The sequence below is a fragment of the Accipiter gentilis genome, chromosome 30, assembly GCF_929443795.1.
Source record: "Accipiter gentilis chromosome 30, bAccGen1.1, whole genome shotgun sequence".
NCBI lineage: Eukaryota > Metazoa > Chordata > Aves > Accipitriformes > Accipitridae > Astur > Astur gentilis.
In genome coordinates, this window is record NC_064909.1 from 20800105 (window position 1) to 20823676 (window position 23572).

The following is a 23572-nucleotide window of genomic DNA, read 5'->3' on the forward strand; positions in this document are numbered from 1 at the left end:
GAAAAGGAGGTCCTTTTGACTCAGATTCAGCCAGCCCTCGTGTAACTCTGCTCACTCACAGTCTTGGTTGCTTTTTAAGATGGGGTGGCTGCCTCAGCTCACGGCATAGTTCCTGCTCATGGTGGAGTGAGCCTAGCAGAGGGCCACCAAGATGATTAGGAACTAGAAACGTATGACATGAGGAGAGGCTGAGAGCTGGGTTTGTTCCGCTGTAGAAGGATTGGGGTGGGATCTTATTTCTTCCTTGAACTACGTGATGGAAGGATGATGCCAGACTGTTCTCAGAGTGGAAGGACGAGACGTGATGGTCACAAGCTGCATGAAAGGCAAATTAGATACATACAGGAATTAGATATAAAGAAAAACTTTTTCACCATGAAGAGCCTCAAATACCAGGACAGGATCCCAAAGACGTTGTGGGATCTCCATCCTTGGAGATACTCAAAACTCAGCTGGACAGGGCCTGGAGCAGCCAGCTCTAAGTTGGTCCTGCTTTGAGGGGTGGTTGGAGCCGAGACCCCCAGAGATTCCTTACACCTTTGTTACTCCACAGTTTTAAGATACAGACTAAGCCTCTCCACTCCTGATCTTCTGGCATCTTCCCACAGTTCCTCCCCATTTACCAATGCGGAGCAGCAAAGCTCTTCTCCGACCTTTGGAGACTAGTCCTAGAGCAGCTGAGTGTGCTGTAGTACAGAAGACACATGATGACTGTCAAGAGAGGACACAAATATCTCTAGTGAGGGGTTCAAACAGGGAACACTTTGTTCAGCAGGCTATCTGCTTGCAGCTAGCTGCTGATCACTTTAACTCAAGAGTGAAGACAGTCTCAGACTTTGATGCCCTAGGACAGTCTCCCTTGTTAACAGCTTCAGGTGATGATAGTAATGAAGATAAGAAAATAAGAGTTAAAATAATATTTGACCCAAGAGACATTTCAACAAAATTTCTTTTAGTTGTGTTTGTAGGTAACTCCCGTCCTCCATATTTTTGGCATATTTATGCTCTTTGGATTTTCTCCATGGTGTATTTACAGTGGCAAAACAAGCACAGTCTCGGGCTGCTTTAAGGAATGCATTCTGGCAATTTTGGGGTATTGCATGCAACAGGTTAAGTAGTCCAAGTCTCCCAAAGGTAGGTAGAAGCCAAACAATCGTTGTTATGCTTAGGGTGCAGTGTCCATGCAGGGAAATAGAAAATACATGGGGAAAATTAAATGGCAGACAGAAAGGCAGTCCATTTGCCAAATACCGCAAGGAATTTGTACAGCCAGAGGTGGAGGAACATGGAGGTTAGAAAGGTATCTACAGCACGACTCGAGGACAGCAAAGGGGAACCAGAGCAGAAGAAGGAAAGAACCGTTATTTTTATTACAACAACGTCATGCTGTCCAGCTCCGTGGCATACCTTATTGCTTAGCGCAATCTCATCTCAGACAAATTTCTGATGTCTTGCAAGGGAAAGAGCTGTTGAGGAAAGGGGGGTTTGCTGGAGACAGGGCTGCTGGTGGGACAGACTGCAGGGCACAGAAACCATATCTCTGGCCTATATAGGATGTGCACTGCAGGACTGGCTTCAGTTCTCCTTGACCAGAAAGCAGATGAGATGACACAAGTGCCTACGAGCTGAGAGGAGGTTTGAAGGTTTACATATGCGAAGAGAAACCAGCGATCCTCCAGCTGTACCATCAACCGCAGCATCTAGAAAATGGGGTGAAGTGGAGCAGCAGGTGAACTGTTGTTGGGGCTGGGGAAGCACATCTGTTTGATCAGGACTCCAGGGATAGCACTGCGGGTGTATTTCTTGGGAAAACCAAGTCCAACCAACAGGCAGAATCCAGTCTTAGGCTGCTGAATGGACTGATTTCCAAGAAATGCCTGAGGGAGGAAGCCGAGTGGGTAATTTCCTTTGCAAAGGGTGGTAAGTCCCTCTTATCAGTCCAAGTTCCACATCTGTCATCCTGATACAAAAGGTAGAGTGGGTCAGAGAAAGCCCAAATCAGGCTAATATAGGGCCATCTTCAGTGCCAGGCTTCATCTTTAATGAAAGAAGAGAAGAAGCTTTAGACTCCAGAGGCATTGCCAAAACCAGCCTGTGTTTTAATTTATAAGATATAAAAAGAAGTCTTAAATGGATAACAACTTATCACCATGCATAACAGCTTGATGCCGCCCACCAGTCTATTTGAAATGTCCCTGTTACACGTGAGCATAAAGATCTTTCATTTTTTTAGGCATACTAATAGGGCAGTTGCTCTGCACAGAATAACATGCAGATTTTCAGCACAATTTGAAATTGTGTCATCGGACTGAAAAGCTATTGAGGGCTTTCCCCCCCACCCCCAGAGACAAAAAGATCTGTTCCCATAGCCAGGTGAATGTGCTAGCTGTTGGCAGCTCTGTAGCTCACACGGTTAAATGGGCGCTTGTTTAGTCCTGTAGCCTAAATATCCTCTGATGCTGTCAAATGCCGCTTGAAAACGCAGATGTCTGGAGCCCTTCTGTTGACGATTAGGACTTTTCAAGGGTAACATGTGGTGCATTATTGACTGATTGAGTTTATGGAGAGGCTTTTGTTTTCCAGCCCTCTTAATAGAAGCGTGACCTACATGTTTTTTTTAAAACTCATTTTGTGGAGTGGTGCTGCTTTGGTTTTCATTTACAACCAATTGTTAATTAAGCCAAATGGAGAGGCATCTCCTATTTATTTTGCCCTTTTTGGCTTATTTGGTCAAGTGTGTGCATGTGTGTGTGAGCTGCTGCCTTTCTCTTATTATTTGCAAGCATTTCACAGCCCACTCCTGGCACCTTATGGGCAGTCTCTCCGCCACAGGCTGCTGCTCGAGAAACACTGCCTCCACCAACTGTCCTGTCCTCCCATTGCTTTTAATGGTTGGACACCCCAGAGTCTAATAATAATACTTTATATGTCAGCTTTCATGATTTACTTGCTGATCATTTTAGTGAAAGCAGAAGCCTGTAGAAGACAGAATTAGGAGTTGCTGGAGGGACGTGGGAGCAGAAGGGAGGTACGAATAGGACAGCAGGGGAACACAGGAGCGCTACAAGCGTTATAGCCCCCGTGACAATGTTGGATGGTACTGGAAAGTGATCGGGAAATTTATCTAGCCCAGAGGGGCCCCATGAGGTCACTGTGGCCTGGGCATAAAAGTGATTTCCTGAATGGTTCCAGTAAGGAAGTATTGAATATGTAAACGTATAAATACCTAAATAAATATATAAATACTGAAGAAGATGGGGAAACGTGAAAAAATCCTGAGGAATTGCTTGCAAACAGCTCTTTTAGGTCCAGGTTAAAGACTGGTAACAAAGGAACTCCTTTGGCACATTTTTTTGCCTTCATTGATAAGCGTTTGTGAATCTCTCCTTTCTAAGGTTTGTACGAATCGAATGATCGAGTGATCACTGCTCAGGCATGTATTTTGGAAGCGTGATGGACTAGATGCTTTCCACTGACGCTTGCCACTGCTGTTGATCCTGATGTCTTCTGTGCCAATGCTATGTCTGAACACTAACCCTTTTCTTTTGTCACATCTGTCTTCTTGCAGGCATATATACTGAAGTCATTTGAAATGAATGGTCTGCCCAAGGCGGTGCCTTTAAGTTTGCCTTATCAAGACTTCAGAAAAGATGTGTCAGACTACTGGGAAAAGCCTAAGGTATCCCAGCGGATAAAGAAAGTTGATTTCTCAAATGTTGTCTTGACTGCTCCTTGCAAACCTCTGGAGTCTTATCTGGAAATGAATGGAAAAGAGGAGGAGGAAGAAGACGAGGAAGAGGACGAGGAGGAGGAAGATGAGGAGGAGGAGGCAGAGGAGGAAGGGGATGAGATTGACATGCACAGCGGTTCCAGCAGCGACCTGAGTCAAAAAAGCACAGAGCGCAGCCAGGAGTGCGCACCATCCACGCTCCTGGCTGATGACCAGAAGGGATCCAAGGGTCGAGCGTCCACTGCTGATGGGGACCTGGAGCTGGAGGAAGGCTCAAAAACACTAGTGCTGTTTTCACCAGGTGATCTGAAAAAGTCTCCGGTGACCACAGACTTGGCTCCAGAAGTTGATCTGGGCACTCTTGCTGCACTGACACCTCAGAGCGAGCGGCCACAGCCTATGGGTAGCCAACTGGATGTATCCGAGCCAGGGACCCTGTCCTCAGTCCTTAAATCTGAACCAAAGCCTCCCGTGGCAGTGGCTACAGCTTCCTCCCCCTTTACCAAAGTTGAGCGCACATTTGTTCATATTGCTGAAAAGACCCACTTAAATGTCATGTCTTCCAGCGGCCAGCTGATGAGGCATGAGGAGTACTGCCCTCCAGGCCAGTTTGAGGAGGTCATTGTCGAAGAAGAGCTGGAGGACAACCTGGCGCTGGTAGAGAATGGAAGCATACATTCGGGGCTAGAAGGGGCAGAGACCGAGAGCTGCGCGCTTTCGGCTAATCCCATTGAAACCACCTCAGAGACAGTGGGGGAGCAGCTGGCCCTTCCCAATGGCGTAGCAAAGCCTCCCGAGGACAAGCCAGAGCTCTCCGACAAAGTGGCGCTCTCGCTGGATTTGGAAGAGCCTGGCAAGACGGTTACGAGGGAGCCCGACCTTGAGAAGTCAGCGGCGGTGGGAGAACACCTTAAGCGAGCAGAGACCCTCCTCGACACGCTGCAGCAGGGCCCCAGGAGACCTCTGGGCTCCAGGTATAGAAGTCGGATACCCATCTTGTTCTCCGAGGAGGACACCGGCTCAGACCTTTCAACTTCACTCTCGGCCAAAGAGAGGCTTTATAAGAGGGCAAAGCAACCTGACTTGGCTCGCCTAGTGATGGAGAAGAGGCAAAACCGCCTCCTTCGGCTGGCCTCGGGGGCCTCCTCCTCAGCGTCCTCCAGCGACGAGAGGCGGCGGGCCTCGGAAACGCTCTCGGCCACTGGTTCTGAGGAGGACACCCACGACTCTGATGACTCCATCCCAAGGAAGGCAGGGAAGGAGAAGGCCGCCCTCCTGGGGAAGGAAGAAAGACCCATAAGCACAAAGAGCAGAATTCCTCGGCCCATCACGCCAGTGAAAACACCAGTAGAGGCAGCAAAGTCTGAGAGCTCCATGGCCATCGCCATGGCAGTGCTGTGTAGCTCCCCGCAGGACTCGGCCGTTGCCTACAGGTAAGACCAAAACGGTGAGCAATACAAAACGTTGGACTTGTTGAGGAGGCGCAGCCAGGGCTTTGCTCACCTCCCACTGCTTTACCCTTCACTTGGCTGGAATGTGTGGTCCATCCCCATTTCCTAGTCATTTCAGCACGCCGGTGTGTGAAAGTCCCACCTCTCCGTCTTTTTTGGCTCAGTCTGGCCAAAGGGCCGAGACCCTCCTCACTTGCCCTAGCTTTGAAGCCTCCTTCCTTTCCACGAGCTCTTTCATTTGGTCTGATCCTGCTAATAGCAGATCCCTCCAGTGCTGAGCTCTCAGTTTTGCAGCATGCTTGGCACGGCCGTGACGCCGCAGGGAGACCTGGCCTGGCTATTGCAATTAGAGCTGCAAGGGCTGCGAGGTTGCCGGCTGTGATTGCCTCAGGAGTTGGCCACCATGCCAAGAGCTGGAGAGAGGGAGATGCACATGCATGGGCTTTGGCAGTGACCTGGAACACCGTGAGCCACCTCCATGTGGCCTGAATTCCCTACACATCCCTGTGCCTTGATTTTTTTGGAGGTACCTGACTCTCTTATCAAATAGGCACAGAGATGTAAGTGGAGGTGGACCCTCTGAATTCACCGGTGTTTGGCTTTTCTGCCTGGCCTTGGAGCTGGAGGTCTAGCCCAGGAGCAGAGCTGCTGCTGTGCCTCTGCCACAGGTCCAGCAAATTCTGCTCTTTCAGAGACGTGGGGTGAAAGGAGGGGATCCCTGTGGGTTGGTTTACCTTCCAGCACAGTTGCCATCAGAGGCCAACTGGTGCAATCCAGCTTTTGTTCCCAGATTGTATCTCCTGCCTTGAAAAGGTTGCTCCATCCATGTTACATGTTAAGAAGAGTCCCAGATACATGCTATCGGCCAAACCATGCCTGCGTGTTGTCCCAGAGGGTGCTGGAGGATCAGGGCAAACACTTAGTGGTTAACAGCATCAAGAGTTACAGAACGGTGTTCAAACCAGTTTCCCGTCTTGTCATCCTGGTGCTGGAGACTCCTTGTAATTACCCAGCAACATCCATGCCAAACCTGCCCTTGCAGAAGTTCCCCTTCATCCTCCCTCTTCTCTTCCCCTGCAGGCTTCAGGCACAGAGACCAGCTGGAAGCGTCCCAAACGAGTGCCGAACAGCGCAGATACAAAGTCGGCTTCCTCTTTCGCCGAGCTCCACTTCTTTTCCTCCGCGGAGCAGCTCGCGGAGGTCCAGCTGTGCATCCCCTCGGAGCCCTGTCCTTCCTTCAAGAAACCCCAGTGCTTCCCCAAGAAGCCAGCTGCCGCCTCGGAGGGAAAGTCCTTCTCCCTGCCGACAGCATAAGCCAGGGACTGCTCTTCAGCGAGTTCCTCCTTCTCCCCGACCTCAGCCCCCAGCTCCGGCCCCGGGGCCGACAGGAGAATCCCTGCCCTCTCCTGGTGTGGCCAAAAAACGACAAAGAGGAAAAACCCAGACTCAGAGTCCAGCAACCAAAGGAAAGCAGGTGTCCCTGGAAAGTAAGGCAGCTGCCAGATAATGATCTTCTTCTGCCAGCCCAACAGACTGGGTAACTTCTGCATATAGTATACACTTGAGATGCTGCAGCACAGCCTTCCATGCTGGACCCACGAGTGTATAGCAGTAGCTGTACTTCAAATGCTTCACTCACTCTCACCCCACACCGTCGCAATCAGCTCCCACGGGCCTGAGAGCCTCTGAGCCACGGAGCCTTCTTCAAGGGAGACATCCAGCCCGCAGCTCACGCTTGCTAATGCACAGCACCAAGCAGCGACCCAGGCAGCCTGCCTAGTGCCTGACCCTCCTCCCTCCCCAGGCATTCCCCTCTCTCTGTTAGCAATACCAGTCGCCAACACCGACCCTGGCTTTGGAAAGAGGAGCGGAGGTGACGAAAGCAAGGCCTGCTGGAGAGGAAGGCTCCCATCCCGCAGGCAGCTCCCTCCTGTCTCCGTGCCGGGAAAACGCCAACCTTGGCCGCCACCATCTACCTGAGTGTTGGCTCGCCTCCTGCCACCTGCGTTAGCAAGGGATGGTCACCAGCTTAGCCAAGAGGGATGGATGCGTCCTTGTGTGCAGGGGCAGGGTGGAGGGGGGCTTTTCTCTTCTTTCCAGAGATGCCTCTGCAGGTGGGAATGGGAGACAGGCAGGTCTTGCTGGATGCTCCTACCTGCTCCAGTATGGCCCACGGAGGAGGCCGTCTGGCATCGCTGCTCGGCGACGCTGCTGCTGTTTTTGGCAGACGCCTGCGCGGTGGGTATTTAGATGGAAGTAGGGATGTATTAGATTGCTGGGAAATCCAGAGCCCTTGCTAACTGATGTAGAAGGGAGCACACTGCAGCCGCTTCTGTCTCAAATACCAAACTGTGATCTGTGGAGACCACATCTCCCAACACGGGTGGTTCCTCTTGACCCGAGTGTGGTTGGTGCCACAGACCTGTAGTCCACCAAACACAGCTCCATCCTGAAGATGTGAATAGTCACTGGATGCCTTTAGCTTGGGTGCCCCTTGCACCTAAATTCCTTGTGCTTTATTGTCACGCTCTTGGTGTTTGTGAATTTTGGCACTGTGGTTGAAAGTTCCCCTACACGGCAGGGTGGGAAATTATTAGCCTGTAGTATACTCAAAAGCTGCTGCTTTGCGAGGAGAGGTTTGCTGGCACGCCGTGGGTACCTTGCGCATTTCTAGCCGAGAGTACAGCGGGTTGAGTTGCAGAGATAGGGTTTATGTCTTTTCTCGGTGCTCAGCTCTTCCACACGTTGCGTGAGAACTAACAACGTGAACATAAAAGCAAGTAATATTATCAGAGCAGAAGCTTAGCGCTCAGCTAGAACTAAACCAACCAACTTTTTAGCCCCCAGACTAATTAGGAGGGTTTGAAAACGAAAGCCAGGAGGACTGATATCTGTCTGAGCTTGATGAGATCTTGAAGTAGTCGCAAAATTTTCCCTGCACACAGGGGGAAACACTCCAGACCCAAATACTTGGGGCTTCACACCATTGTCATGCCTAAAAGAGGCTTTGCATGAGGCAGAACAGAAATATGGCTGCTCTGTACACTCATTCCCACAGCTGCAACTAGCTGCAAATATTTACTATTTGCAGACAACAAAGCTTGATAGAGGAATCTGGACAGTGATAACTTTGATTCATTTGACCATAGATACAGTCACACTGATGGCCATCGAGTCCGAGTAATCCTGAAGTTGTTCACATCTACAGGAACTGTTCTGGAAAGGAGCGTGAGAGCTGTGACGTGGTGGCTGGGAGAAAAGGGTACTCCTTGGGCATCTGAACAGGGAAACGTCTAGAAATAGGTGACAGGAATTGCCCCTTTATATGACAGTCTCGGTGTTGCCAATGCTAAGAATTTATTTCATTTAGCTCAAAGTGCTGTTTTCCATTGACGCCGTTCACCCTGGTAGAGTAAGAAGCACAGCTTCTAGTCTAAAAACATGCCCTCATCTTTGCAGAGAAGCATTGGGACCTCCAAGGTCACGTTGTGGTTTGATGGACTGAGCTGATGTTGCCACCAAATGCAGTGGTCCCTCCAAGTTCCAGCTGCTTCGTTGCACTATCCCACCCCCTTACGCTGGGGCGGCTATTTGGCGAAGTGGCTGGAAATGCTGGTCCAGCGTGACACCAAGCACTCTGGTTTGCTGGTTTGGTTTTCATCTGGTTCAGTTCATCAGTCTGGTTCAGCATCTGGTCACACAACAGAAGTGGGGGAAGGAGAGGACAGAGAGTGTGGCCACTTCTTCTGGTGGCACAATAACTTCATGTGAGTTTGAATTGTGGGTCAAACTACAATCTAAATATGCCCTGCATGTTTAGAAACTAGAAAACAGAATAAACTCAAGAAATAAATTCCAGAAATATAAACCATAATAGCACTCCTATTAGTCTGTTGGGGGACTGTTCATTTTAGAGTGCTCAGATGGTAAGACTTTGTCATGGAGCCTTTACCAGGTGCTCCATCCAGGTCTTAGATACACATGCCAAAAACAACATTGAAAGAGCTTGGAAAGAGGGCTACAGGACTATTAACGGGGTTAGCAAACCTGCCTTATCATGGGAGGCCAATAAAGCACAATCAATGTATTTATTCAAGAGAAAGTTTAAAGGAGAGTTTTCCATGGCCCAGGTATACCCATGTCAGGAAGGAAGCTCCAAGGCAGAGATCTTCCATCTGACACATGAAAGCAGGGAAGACAGAGTAGCCGAGAACGGCAGATGAAGAAGTCAGGCAGGCTTTTAGTTGCGAAGCGACTGTCCAGTGAAATCTTTCACAGGAATGTGGGGACTTTTTCTTATTAAAAGGTTTTCTGAGAAACCTAGCTGTCTTCTAAGAGGTCTTCCTACCATGACCCAACCACAAGTAGCAGGCAGGATGCTGGTGACACCAAGGTATCCTCTCTCTTTGTGGTCCAGTAGATTCCTGGTCCTGCCAGACACATGCCAAAGCTATCACACATTGGAGAGCCACCAGATGGGTCCCGCAAGTTTCAGAAAGCCAGGGAAAGATTTCCAGCGCAGAAAATAACAGCCGTTCCCAGTGTTGTTTGACAGGGCTGGGCTGAGGGTGTAGCTGGGTCTACAGAGACCTAGGACTGCCATGAACTGTCTCTCCTTGTGGTTGTGCTACCAGGCTCCCTGCCCCAGCACAGCCCTGCTTCCCAACTGTCCCTGGCACGGAGGGGAGCAGGAAAGTGCATCAACAGCATGGTGCCCCGCAGCCCGGTCATTTTGGATGAGAGTGGGCTACGCCATCAGGTATGATGGCAGTAAAAGTTGGCTGACCACAGCAATGCTTTGTCCCCAGAAAGTCTGCGCGGGAGCTGCTGGGTGCTGTCACTAAAAGGTTTCCGAGGGTTGTTCTTGCAAGGTCTGACTGTCCAACAGGTTTGGGTCTCTGGACCTTCCAAGTGGCAAGTGATGCTGTGATCTTGGCTGGATGTCACATTGCCTCTTTCATGCCTTCACTGAAGTTATTTTTTCACAGGAGCTTCGGTGGTGGGCTCTTCCAGTCAAGTGGATATCAAGAATTAGCTAACAAGAGGTGATCCTCAGAGCTGTGTTTCGTTGGCAGAGCCGGTCACAGGGTGCTGCCTGGCCCAGGCATGGTCGTAAGCCCCCATGTTAGCAGCCCACGTGCTGCAGGAGGTGATGGCTTGATCCCTCTTCCAGGTGTCAGCAGAGGGACTCGGGAAAGCCCCTGCCATGCAGGTGCTGCTCTGGATCTCCTCCCTGGCTCCGATTCTCAAGGTTTTGCCCTTTAGTTGCTCAGTGGTGAGCGTGACCTCAGGGTTCTCCTGTCACTGGGGTGCTCAGCACACCCTGGTTGCAGAAGTTTCCATTCCTCTTGTGTGTCTCTCTGGCAGGCAGGTGGACCAGCAGTGATGCTGTCTCCTAGCGTCACTGTGAAAACAGTCCTGCCAAAGGGTCAACAACTCCTCTGTGCCCTCTCATCCTCTCTTCTTCCTCCAGGGAGGCTGGAAGGGCACCTGCCGTAGCCGGAGCAAACATGGGAGATCATGGCTGGGGGCAGGAAGGGATGAGGCCGGTGATGTTAGGGAGAAGTTAGGTGGTTAAGGGATGCCAGACAATCCAGTCTGGCATCGTAGGATATGGTGGGCTGTCCCATCCTAGAAGGGCGGGAGAGGCAAGACCCCGCTGTTCTCTGCCATGAAACATGGTGTGCAAGTCAAGCCTCAAGGACACGTAGGGCTGCTCAAACGCCGCTGGTGGTGTGCGGCTGCTTCCTTGCTTCACTGCAAAGAAGAGAAGATCAAAGAGATGATCGAGCTGACCAGAGCAGACGAAATGGCTAGGAAGAATAAAGAAAACTGTTTGGGGTCAGGGGACGAGAAGCAGGTTTCCAAGCAGTTTCCCACGTTTGCAGGAATTTCAGGGAACAGCCTGACACTATGTGGTTTTGTGGTTTCCCATTGGTGTCTTTGCTGCAGGGTCTCTCCTGGCCAGCTGCAGATGGTTGTGCCCATGTGTGTTTTGAGGGACAGGCCGCCACCGTGCATGCGTGTGCATGGGTGGCAAGAACCGATAGGACTTGTTCAGGGGAGCGTTTTGGGGTCCTGTGTGTATTGGGACCATAAGTGTCTTTGGGAGCGCCTGGTATCGTACGATAAAGCGAACGCCCTGCTGAGTTGCACTTTGCTGGGGTCTGCAAAGGTCCCGCCTGCTTTCTTAGCTGCCAGCTGAGAAGATGGCACGCTGGTGAGTAAAAATGAGTCGATGGCTGCTGTCTGGCCAGGAGGTGTTTGCAAAGAAACAGGGATAGGGGAGGGATGCGCCAAGTGGCAAATCTGAAAGACAGTTCTCAGCGCTATGCCAGTGTGACGACGGGTTATTTGAGCAGAGGGAGCAAAAGGACCGATGGCATGAATCGGGTTAACGCTGTGGAAGGGCTTGGACACATGGATGGAGCTGCTTAACTGACCCGGCTGGTTGGCAGCACAAACACTTCTGCTTGTCTTGGTGCAAAAGGTGTTTTGGTAGCAGACCTCTCTGAGTCAGTTGTGCTTGGAATCTGTGAGAGGCAGGAGAGTTTGCTTGCCCTTTCTAAGTAAAGAATATTATAATATATATATTATTATAACAATATAATATAAGTAGTGCCCATTATATATAGTGGCTAAAGGTTGAAAAGGCTCCTGCTACCTTCAAAGAAGTGCCCTGATGCTATGTGACTTCTGATGTGTGCAGGACTGACTGCTGTGTGCGGTGGATGTGGATGGAGGAACAGGGTACCACTCTACCAAAGTGCATGTGAGCTATGAGGCTCCACTCGCCTGAGCATGAACCGGGGGCAAAACACCCCAGCTTGGATGGTTGGCAGCCGTCACGCTCGCCATCAGAGTTGTAGTAACTGGTGGACTGCCACATGTCTTTGTGTGGCATGGATCGGGGTCTGGAGAGTCCCTGCTCACATGGCTGCCCTTGACTAACACAATCATGGTTTGTTTGCTCATGAAACGCTTCAATCCAAAGCAAGTTGTGTTGGGGCAAGAAAATCTTTGATGTTTCTCCTTTCCAGCATGGAGGTATTTTCTCAGTGTAGATCCTCTGTAAGAAGATGGCTAAGTATCTATTGATAGCCTGACCAGCTCCAGTAGCAGCTCGATGGTCCCTTAGCACACTTCTTCTCTGTATAGTTTACTGACCCACGGCATGATCCCACCACTATTCCATGTGCACAGACACCGATGCCCACCTACGGCCTTGCCCCACACATCAATCAACTGCAGTTATATTAACCTTGTGAACACAGTAAAAGTCCCATTGTGGACATGAGTTTGGTTTCAAATGCATTTCTTCCGGCTTAACTGAAACATGCCTGTGCTCCAGCAGCGCTAGGCTGGTTTCACAAAGCACACGGGGACCGCTTGGGAATTTGCAACCACCTTCGATTCCATCTGTTTGCCAGCTCCTCCGACATCCGCACACAAGGGAGAGAGTTTGGGCTCCTGTCCAGGCCCTTTCCTCTTGTGGTGCGTGTCCGTGGGCTGCCAAGGTCCTCTACAAAACCCTGAATGGTTCTTCTGCTCTTCCTCAGCCTGTTGCTGTGCTCCGAGGGGCTGGGACCGTGCTGATAGTAACGGCAGAGCCAGCTGACGTTAAGGCAGGTTGGCGGCATCTCCATGAGCGTTGGGGTTGGTATCTTTGTGAGGCCAGAGAATAGCCCTGGTTGCAGGCTGTGGTGAGCTGTCATCCCAAGTACAGCCAGAATCCCATGGGACGACAGTGATTGGTACGCCATAACTCTCCAGTCCCCCTCATTCCTAATACACCTCCTCTAGCAAATCTTGTCTTCGAAGTCACTGTGTACTCCCTGCAGGTCCCTCTCGCTCTGGGTTATAAGACGGAACATTATCCCTTTTATTTCTGGAGCTGCAAATGTCTGGAAAGCAGGTTTGAAGTACGCATTGATGCCCTCTGTGCTAAAAGGAGGAAGGGAGCTACCACAGCAAATCCAGATGTGGGTTCCTGGTGTGGACCAAGGTGAGAACTGCTCCTGCTCTTAGCTCCTAAACCAGAGGGGGCTGCAGGGGGCGAAGATCTCTGCTTTGGCGAGGGTACTGCTGGTCTGGTATCAGCGTGGGGCTTGCCAGTAGCTGCTCTGCCTCTGGTTTGCCTCGTATTGCCTCTGAGCGCAAGGAGGTCTGACGCAAGGTTGCTGGAGGAGGCAGGGGCCGACGTTTACTCAGCACTTTGGGTAAACGGCTGCCGGGGTGCAAGGCAGAGGCTCTCGGACCATCGCCTGCAGATGGTGTGATGAGCTCCGCAGGACATGGGGGTTTAGGCGAGGAGTCCAGGTGTAACAGTGTGTGTGTGTGTGTGTGTGTGTGTGTGTGAAAACCAGTGTCAGCGACACCGCTGTGCTATGGGACCTGGGCTGCTTCTTCTCCGGACAGGAATTGGAGCTGGAAACACAGATAATTTTGTATATCTCCTTTTAACACGATAGCATGTGACTCTACACTCGGACATTGTATCTGGCACACCTACGTTGTTTTCCTTTGCCTCTGGCACAGTCTGACAAAGTCTTTTGGCCTGGAGACAGGACTTCTGCTCCTTGGTACTGCCTGCCTGGAAATGCGACTGGGTCCCAAGGCTAAATCTCTCTACATATCTTCTTTGCATTCTTTAGGAAAGCAGCTGGAGAATGTTTACACACTGCAAACAGAATGTACGACTCCGACCGAGGAACCACAATCCGGTTCAACTGCATGGCAAATTTCTTGGCCATAAAATCTGGCATGCATCACAGAGGCCCTGTCTGTGTACAGATCCACCTGGCATTTGTCATAACTTCTTTAAGATCACGTCTTAAAAAAAATAAATGATGATGCCATTTCTTGTTCATATCAGACACAGTTGTCATTAGATTTGTTATTAAAAGGGGATTCTTGATCATGCCATTAAAAGCCTGTCTACCTTTTCATTGCTGTCTTCTCCCATTTATTGGTGTTGCCACACGTGAAGCAGAAATACCACCTGAATTGCTGGCAAGGGACCTTGGCTATGATTGTGCTTGGGTTTCATTCCAGCTGTGTGGCAGCTGTGGCCCCCGTTCCTTCTCTGAAACCTCCCGCAGAGCTGTGCCCCAGATTCCCATAAAATCTCCCCACAAGGTACGTTATTTTTTCCTACATTCTGACAACTCAGTTGGCTGCGACCAATCCCCAAACACATGCCGGCAAGAACCAGGAGCGTTCCCTTGTTTCAGTATGAGCATCAAGGATGCGGCTCCTGCCTTGTGGATGGAATCAGGTACGCAAAAGCTCAGAGTTGTCCGATTTGCTGGCAGCCTTTCCCTATACCACCGTGGTAATGCTGGCTCTTTCTTCTGTGGCTTGTGATTCATGCAAGCAGGTGAGGTCAGAGGGACAGCTTGGAAGAATGCACCAGAGCGGGGCACCATGAATTTTGTTCACAACCACACTGCAGGCAGGAGGCTCAGCTATCCACTTCCAAAACAGCATCTGTCAGAGAGGAAAGCCTGCTTTTTTTAACAAAAAAAAAAAAAAAAAAAAAAATCATGCTTTTAGGGTAGAAGCCTAGGTGCCACAGCTGAGTAATATTTGTGCAGTTGTTTGCGGGACCCACGCCTGGCTGGTCCAGGCAGTCCATCTGGGACCTGCCTGAGGGATCTTCGCTGAACTCCAGACCTGGCCAGGGTCAGTGTTTTGCACGACTGGACTCTTGCTCTTCTGCTTTATGAGGTCTTCCCACGGGGATCATTACAATATTTCACTGACCCCATCTGTACTGAGACCAGCCAGCTGGGGCTGCAGTTGGACCTGCACATTAATATGCTGGAAGTGGAGCAGAAGCAAACCAGTAACTTGGCACGGTTTGACTTAATACTCTCTGACAGTCTGACATTTAAGCTGAGGACAGGACCTACAACAGTCATTTCGCCGTGTGCGAGTTGCCTAGTGGCTATCGGGTGCAGACCACATCCAGGTATGGGGAGTACAGGTTTTTTTACCTAGGTTTGGGAAAGGGGTGGTGGAAGAGGGAACAGGGCAGCTATGAAGTGCAGCGATGAAAGAGGCGCTCAGGATGACAACGAGATGGTTCCAAAGCGATGGCAAAAAGACTTCTTTATTGTCTCTTACAGCATACTTATATATTACTAAAACAGGAGCACATATCTAGCTCAGCTGGGATGTTTGCCAGTCATCAGAACAGTTAAAGATAAAAACATTCCATAGACATACTCAGCCACATCTTCCCAGGCATACACCAGGCCATCCTCCAACCTGACCTTGTAAAACTGGTTCTTCAAAGACTTGGCAAACATACAGCACAACAAATTCTAACGTTCACTCTTGAAAGCAAAAGCCGGGTGTTCCGAGCTGCTCCCACAATGAAGGATCGTCTTCATCAATTGGTAAGTTCATAGCCCTTTGCCACCTTCACTTGGGCACCTTTACCGAGCGCTTTGCAGGCAGGATTGGACACGGTTTACAAGCAGAGAACCGTCCTTTGTAGCCTGATGCAGGTAGTACGGGGTTCAAACACGTTGCCTGGCTAAATATTCTTAAACTCACGGCCAGCTTGCCGGCACGCAGCAGACATCTGCTGGCAAGTAGGTTTCAGCCTCTGTTGCTCCCTGAAACAGGCTCATTCTCCTGTTGCTCAGTTGCCATCTCAGTTTCTCTGCTGCTTTTTTTGAGCGTTTTGTCTGTGAGTCCTTGTGCTGCTCAGTGTCACCAGCTCAACAGTTTTACTTTTGCTTTTGTTTTTAGTTCTCCCCCCTGGCATTGCTTTAGCTCATGGACTCTCTCACAACGGTCTTTCCCACAACCTAGAGATATTCTCGTGAAACTCGAACCAGGGTTTGGCATCAAATCTGGTCCTTAACTCCCAGAAGCCTGAACCCTGGTCTGAGGGTTTTGAGTTGAGCCAGCAAAAATAAGAGCTAAGACACCAGTAAACACAAAGGCATTTATGCATCCTGTCCCCATGGAATGGGACGTGAACCCAGCTTGATGCTACAACCTTCTTTTGAGTTTCCTTTGAGCCACTTTGTGTCTGATTCAGATCACCTTGTCTGTAGCTATCCCCTTATTTCTATGCATGTGACCCTATTAACGCGATCAACACTACTGTCTTTCACACATAGCTTCAGGGACTGGATTTCTCTGCTCAGCTGTGTAAAGTTCCCTTTCTTTTCTTACCAAAGGACATGCATTTACAGCTAACCGGGCCAGAGGTTGAGAGGGATGGAAATGAAAGGATGGCAGACAGTATGGGAGAGGACACATCCTAGCAATGTCCAAATAATGACCATGTGGCCATTATCCAAGGATTTGGGAAGAAGAAGTAGTAGTAAGAAAGATGAATGCCTGGGAGGTTTTCACAAATCCTGCTGGTGAGGTAGGACCCAAATATTCCTGGATGTAACACCTGGTAGCTGAGATAGCATGGAGGTGATAATTTCCTGCGGGAAGAGGCATTGCCGTTTCACGTGCTAGATTTAGACCAGCTGTAGTGATTCTGTCCTGAGGGTTTTACATTTCAGACTATGTCAAAAGACAGGTTTTAATTCTGAGAACTCACTGTATTGGTGAGTTTGATGGGATTTAGAGCTGAAGAACATGAACATTGACTCACTTCTAGCAGAGGAACAAAAACTATCAGGAGTTCATATTTGGAAGGAAGACACAAAACACCCCAGGAAGAGCTCCCTAGATGATTATATTTGAACATGGCGCAAAGGACTTGAGTGCTTTGAGGTGGATCTCTTAGTGCCTTTTCCCTCAGGTGAGCATGCAGACATGAAAAAGACTTTGTACCTCTAGAAAAACATCATTGCACCTCAAAAAGAAACAAAAAGAAGGAAACCGAGAGCTGCTAGATAAGGAAGTGTAACAACTAAAGGGTTTATAAAGAGCTTTTCATCCAGCTCACTCTGTGGTGAGGTCTCTCTTTTCATGCTCGCTCCCACCAATGGTTTCAAAGGGCTCCCTGGCTTGCAGCCAGCTGTCTGCAGCACACCCAAGTCCTGTGAAAATGTCTCTTTAAGTCTCCTCTTGGATCCAGGAGCATGGCTGGTGTCTGCTCACTGATATCTGGGGATGCTTCAGGCTCCAGCTGATGGGACCCTGCCCACGTCACCCCCAGGCAGGCTCAGCTGCTCTTATGAACGATGCTCCCAGGCAACTGTCTCCCCATGGAGTCCCACTTGGGCATCCCAAAGGCATAAGGAGCGAGCATGAGGCTGACAGCGAGTATCTTGGCAGTTGTGCCGTGATTCCCACTTCATTAACACGTATTTTAAAGGACATGATAAATGCAATCCAATTAATAAAGCAGATTTACTCGCTGCTACAAAAAGTGAGCAAAGCAGGTCCATCAGCCACTGATATGGATTGCAGAGATCAAATGTTGCAGAAGTCAAAAGAAGAATTGGATTTTGCAGAGAACAAATAGTAAAATGATATTCAGCTCCATGAATAAATAAAAGACAGAAAAAAAAGGGGGGGGGGGGGGGGGGCGGGACAGGCAGGAATAAGTGTGGCCACTAGCCAGTGAAGATAGTTAGGTATTAAAAATAATCTAAATCTGGCTCAAATCACTGATTAAAATAGTGTTTACAAGGCACTAATGCTCCCAGGCAGTAGCAGGAGGAGACGGGGAGGACACGAAATTCAAATTCACTTTGTCCTAATTCCATGACTGTGGTTGAGACTGAAATACCTATTTGAAACATTTGAGTATATGGTAAAATACCTCAGCAAGCATCATTGTGGTCTAACACACCAAACGAGCGCTTTGAGATTTCAGATTATAAAAAAACTGCAGGGTAAGATTATCATCTATACCAGTCAATGTGATTTTCTGGAAGTTGGCTTTGTCAGGCAAATATGGTGGCTTCCTTTTTTTTTTTTTTTTTTTTACATTGCCTAGCTAATCATATACAGTATTTGACTAAACAGCCCAGAACACTATTTCCACATTTATACACTGAGCTGCACTGTTCACAGGTGAGAGCTGCCAACCTCCCCGTGGGCCCCAGGACACAACTAAACTGGGTTGGAAGAAAGTAACCCATGGGAATTCCTAAAGGAGCAATGAGGAGCAGCAGAAAGCTTAGTCTTCTTTGGGTACACCAATCTGACAGGAGAACACCATCAGCTCCTCTCAGCTGTGAAAAATTGGTGAGAGTGAAGAAAAGAAAAAAATGTAAGTGCTCCCTTGGAAAGATGTTCCTATGATGAGAGATTTAATTATTTTCCCTATAGCCAAAAGAAAACATAGCTGACTCTAGCATAGAATCTAAATCCACAGAAAGAAACACCAGGATCTAAGAAGCTCCTTAAAGTCCATGTCAGGAACAGGCAGATGAAAATTAAAGCTGAGCAGCATCAACTGGGAAATTGAGAAATATTTCAGAACTGCATGAACCGGCTGCCAGCAGGAGGGGTTGCTGGATGGGCATTTTACCCTCGTTGGTAAAATGAGAGGTCCTCTGGAAGGCGAGTGTGTCAGATGCAAGGTGCCGGGTACAGGGTTGGCTGAGGAACTCTGCGTTTGTCAAGTGAGAAGGCAAGCGGAGAAAGAAACTAAAACAGGCTGCTCTTACTGGAACAGTTTTAGGAAATAGGAAAAGACAGGTTTGTAAGAGGAGGCGATATCTTTTCTTGGACCAGCTGATATAGCTGGAAAAACCAAAGAGGCTTTTGGGCACAGAGATCTTTCTTCTGCAGATCTGACGCAGCCACCCTGAGATATTTCAAGACGAGAAAAGCCCCATTGTGGGCAAGGCAAGCCACGCAAATGCCTCAGCACTGCAAGGGAAGCTTGTGCTGCAGGGAAACGCAGCTCCTGCTTGTTATTCCTGGCCTTGCCTTCATCTACCCTGTAATGTCAGAGGATAGCTATGATGGACTCTCAAAGTTGGGCTCCGGAGTCAGCCAACCCCAAGGACCGCTGATGTGAGAAAGGGTCCGTCAAGCCTGTAGCTCCAAGAAAGCTGCTAAAATGTGTCTGGCTGCAGAGAGCACCTAGAGACCAACAGGCACAGCATCATACACTAGTTTCATTACTTACAAAAAAAAGCTCAAAGGCAAAGAAAATAACGCTGCGAGGTTGGGGTGGAGGTGCAGAGCACGACAGGCTGATTTGAGGGGTCGAAGCCTGAGTCAGTTCCTGCATTGCTGAAACTGCAAAGTGCAGGATCCCCGCCTAAACACAGGGCAGAAGAATAAAAACTGAAGTCACCCAAGATAGGAGCTAGGGGATGCTTGGGTTTAAATGAGAAAGTCGGTGGACGGAAGGTAATTAGTGGAGGACGGTGATCAGCGCAGGAAGGTGGAGCAGCTCTGGTACTGTATGCTGAAGGCAGCTCCCCTGGACACTCTGCAGATTTCTTTACTCCTTTTGGGGAGGAGCCCATTGGGAATTGCCCGAGAGGGGGAGGGAGGGCAGGACGGAGCTGTGGAGCCTCTGGGACATGATGAGCACACAGCCACGTGGGCAGAGAAACACCAGCAAGGCGAGTGTTAGACCTCGCTTCACCCACTCAGTAATTACCTACAAATCACTCGCAGCATCCAGTCTCCCCATCTCCTCTTTCAGTGGAAGAAAGTGTGTGACTGTGCGTGCTTTCACTCCCACACCTTTACTGTCTGCACAAGCTTTCCAAAAATAGTCTTCCAGCCAGCGCTAAAGCCTGCTCCAAGTTCCCCAGGCAGCACTGAATGACTTTTTGATGTAAAACCTTGGCACTTCATTTAAGATACAGCGTGTCAGGGCCTCACGGGCACTACTGGGTGTTAATTACCCTGCACCTGCCACCCATGCACCTTCTGGCCCAGGACTTCGTTTAAGTTCAGGCATGGGTCTCCCATCCCTGTCCGAGCTGCGTTAGATGTGTCCCTATCTCCAGCCCTGGCTGCTGCACGGACCATGGACCTGCCTTGTAGCTTTGTCTCCAGCCCCTTCTCCTGCTCCGGACCGGGCTCTCCGGAGGGACCCTGGGTTCATCCCCTCGCTGTGTCTGGGGCTGTTGATGGACCCTGTCCCCCCCTTGGCTCTACCAGCCGTGCTGAGACCCCACGGGTCTGTGCCCCGTTGGGGAGGGCATGGCCGGCGCTGGGGCTCCTGGCTCATCCCCTCTTCATGCTGCTCCCTGAACCAGCACGTGTGTGTCTTGAGCTCCCTGGCAAGGTTTTACTTCACAGGGGATTGATTATCCTCTGCAAGTGACGGTGGTTCAGTCAGATGGTATCTCACCCCAGAAAACATTTGATCCTGGCTGGACTTCCCATTCCTGCTGTGTCTTTCTTTCCCTGGCTGAAGGAGTAGTTTGGGTTTGCCCTTCCTTCATGCAGCCTAATAATTTGGGCTGAATCTCTGCTCTGCTACAGTTTCCCAACAGCACTGGTGAGATGAAAACGTAAAGAAAATAGTTCCACAAGGTGACTGCAGGAAGGGGCACGGGGCAGGTCTGCAGGGTCTGGCTAGGGAGCAGACAGGAGGCCAGCGCTGGCTGTGGACCCATGATCACACGTGGCAGAAGACATGGAAGTGGCTGTCGTTGTTTCACATTAAAGCAGGATGAACCTTCACGTTTCTGATCGCCAAGAAAAGAAGCTTTGACCAGAACCAGTTGCATTTGGACACACCGCTGCAGTATGGGGCGCCTTAGATTGACACTGCAGGCATCTTCAGCTGACTTTGGCCAACTTCGTAGGACCTCACTGTCCAAACAGCTTTTGCACGTAGTAGGAAAAAAAGGAGACTCCCTGTCTGTGGCTCATCTCCCTCCTGCAGGCATCCCAGCCTGCAGTGAGCTGCAGTTAGATGGAGACAGCTCTGCCCTCTGACAGCAAGGCTAGTCTGGCTCTTCGGCTCTGGTGGACACGTATTTTCATGGCAGTCAGGCATAACTCGGAGGGGAGGGAGGATTTCAGGATCTGCAGCTTTCGCCTAGGAGAAAATTACTATTTAAGCACCAACCTGCAACAACTGATCAGATCTCCAGCTACCCTGCAGCGGTTGGGATACCTGTGGGGTGGCTCTAATCGCTAAAGGAGCAAATCGGCTCCCTCACTACTTTCCTCATCCAGCCTGTTACAGTTCCACGCAAGGTGCTACGAAATTACTGCTTGAAACAGAGAAGCCAGCCCATTAGTGACTGAGTCATTTAAGAGTCTTCCCTCTCCCAGAGTAGTTGGCATCCCGACAAGGAGAAGAAAGAAAGGTTGTGAAAGAAAATTGTACACATGTGAAGCAAAAAGTAAACTCTTCTTTCCAGTTTTACATGTGAAAGCAGCAGCAGAGCAGTCCACCCACCCTCACCGCTGCCGGGAAAGTCCAAGCCATTCGAGTCAGGGTCTAATTAACCAGGTGGTAGGGCATAGTCAGTCACACCGTTTGCACACATGGTGGTCATTAACTAAATCTGCTGACTGGTTAAATGAGCATGTTTGGGTTAGAGAAATACAGCAATCAACTGATGCACATTTGAAGCAATTGCAGTACGAACAACAGAGCCCCAGGCATTGCAGAGCAGTGACCCGTAACCTCATTTCTGATGGGGAGGCTGGAGCTGCTTTGCAGTGTAAATATGCAACAGCATATCAATGAGAGTTTCTGTTCCTTGCTCTCAGAAGATCAGTGGTGAAGAAAAACAATTTGTCCTTTTGTTCAACTTCAGCTTAAACTGTAACCCTGGAGGTGCAGCGTCGTCGGATGTCCCCGCTTCACTCCTGTATGCTTCCTCCACGCTCGTCCCAGGATGACCACCAAAACGGTTCGTAGCAAAGACTGGGGCAGCGCATTAGTTAAACGTGGGCGACCGGGAATGCTGCTGAAAAGAGCAAAGAGCTCCTAAGGTCACAGCATGGCATCCTTTGCCTCGTAAGCCTGAGCGTATGGTGTTATCCTGCTCAGTGTGCTTTGCGCCTTTGCAGTATTTAGTATCTGGGCGACACTCAGTTTGGGCATTCGGCCACAGCAGGAGGCCCTCCGAAAAGCTTTTTCGGACCTCCTCGTCTCTACTTGCTGCACTACAGCCCTTTCTCGCTAGCCTTCTGCTGCAGGGACCAGGGCAGGCAGTTGCCGGCCAAGGCAGCGCAGACAGGCAGCTCTCGGCAGCGCCTGGCAGCGGACAGCTTTTTTTAATAAAGCAGAACTTTATCTGTACCCAGCCTCTTGATGTGCCTGCAGCCCAACACCAAAAGTCACCGCTTTCTAGGTGCATGGCTAAACTAGAGCTGCTTTAAGGCAGAGCGTGTCCCAGGATGACAATTCGGAGAAAGGTTCGGGACGACACCGAAATTCAGCATCCACAAACTCTCAAGACTGCAGGGCTGGTGGAGGAGGGAGGACACAGACTGTGAGGAGAGAGGTACGGAGTGTGAAGATACAGCAGGAGATAACCTAGAGCAAGCTGTCAGTAACTGTGCTACTTCACATGGACCCTGCAAAGGGGCTGTAGCCTTCGGTTGGGCAACGGGGTGCTGCCCCTGCTTGCTGCATGATGCACTGCTCCCTGAAACTTTTGGGACACGACTGTCTGGGATGTGTTATCCCCAGGGGCTGCTCCACGGGTCCAGCTTGTCCGGAGCACTCGCTGCAAGGGAAGCATGCCCGTGGTTTGTATGTAGACATGGCGAGGGTGTTAATGGACTTGCGGGAAAGGGTCCTGCAGGCTCTCCAGACAGAGTCAAGGTAGAACCCCTTCTCCCACTGCTTCCAGTTTAACTGCCCTAATCTCATCCTTTTTCCTAAGCTTGTTCAGTTGTGGGGCCGGGAATTGTGTCTATCTTGTCTTGAAGTGCCAGTCATCCTCCAGCCAGGTCTCTGCCAGCCGCGGAGAACGTTGTACACCTCCTGGCAATTTTGGCAGGCCTGGGGTATGTGGAGCTGCCACTTCTGGATTTTTATTTTTTTATTTTTTTATTCCTAGCTCATTGACTAGGGACTCTTCTTTGAACCATGTTGGTTGTGTGAACCAAGCTGTGCCAGCTCTGGTGCCACATCTCCCCAGTTGCTGCATTTTCCAGGCACTCCTTCTATAACTCTTCCAAAAAATTCAGCAGTTTTTCTGCTCCGTGCCACCTTGGGGCAAAAGCTTTTGCCCAGCAGCTGTGTGATATACAACTGTGTGTTACACACCTTTGATGACCAGCCACTTTTCAGCCTTTCAGATACACCATCCATTCTTGTTCTGCAGTGGCTCCGGCTGAACAAAGAGCTCATTTTCTTGGTTAAGAGCATAAGAAGAGTGGAAATTCACATTAAAGACCCACCTCTTCCAGGAAACCGCTCCCTGAAGCAGGCAGTGGAAGAACCATGATGCAAGAACCCCGTGCGGTGGTGGCAGCAGTACCGGTGGCCCTGTCAGGGGTTGCACACTCACTCCTT

General features: G+C 49.9%; 1 protein-coding gene across 4 annotated transcripts in view; it reads left to right on the forward strand.

Moving 5' to 3' along the window:
- TTBK1 (tau tubulin kinase 1) overlaps positions 1-14098 on the forward strand; it is a 121909-nt gene extending 107811 nt beyond the window's left edge. For all 4 annotated transcript variants that reach the window (XM_049833559.1, XM_049833560.1, XM_049833561.1 and 1 more), the window contains 2 exons: positions 3569-5163; positions 6262-14098. In XM_049833559.1, coding sequence (XP_049689516.1) covers positions 3569-5163; positions 6262-6688 — 2022 coding nt within the window. In that variant the 3' untranslated portion in view covers positions 6689-14098. The remainder of the gene's footprint in view (positions 1-3568; positions 5164-6261) is intronic.
- The last annotated feature ends 9474 nt before the right edge of the window (positions 14099-23572 follow it).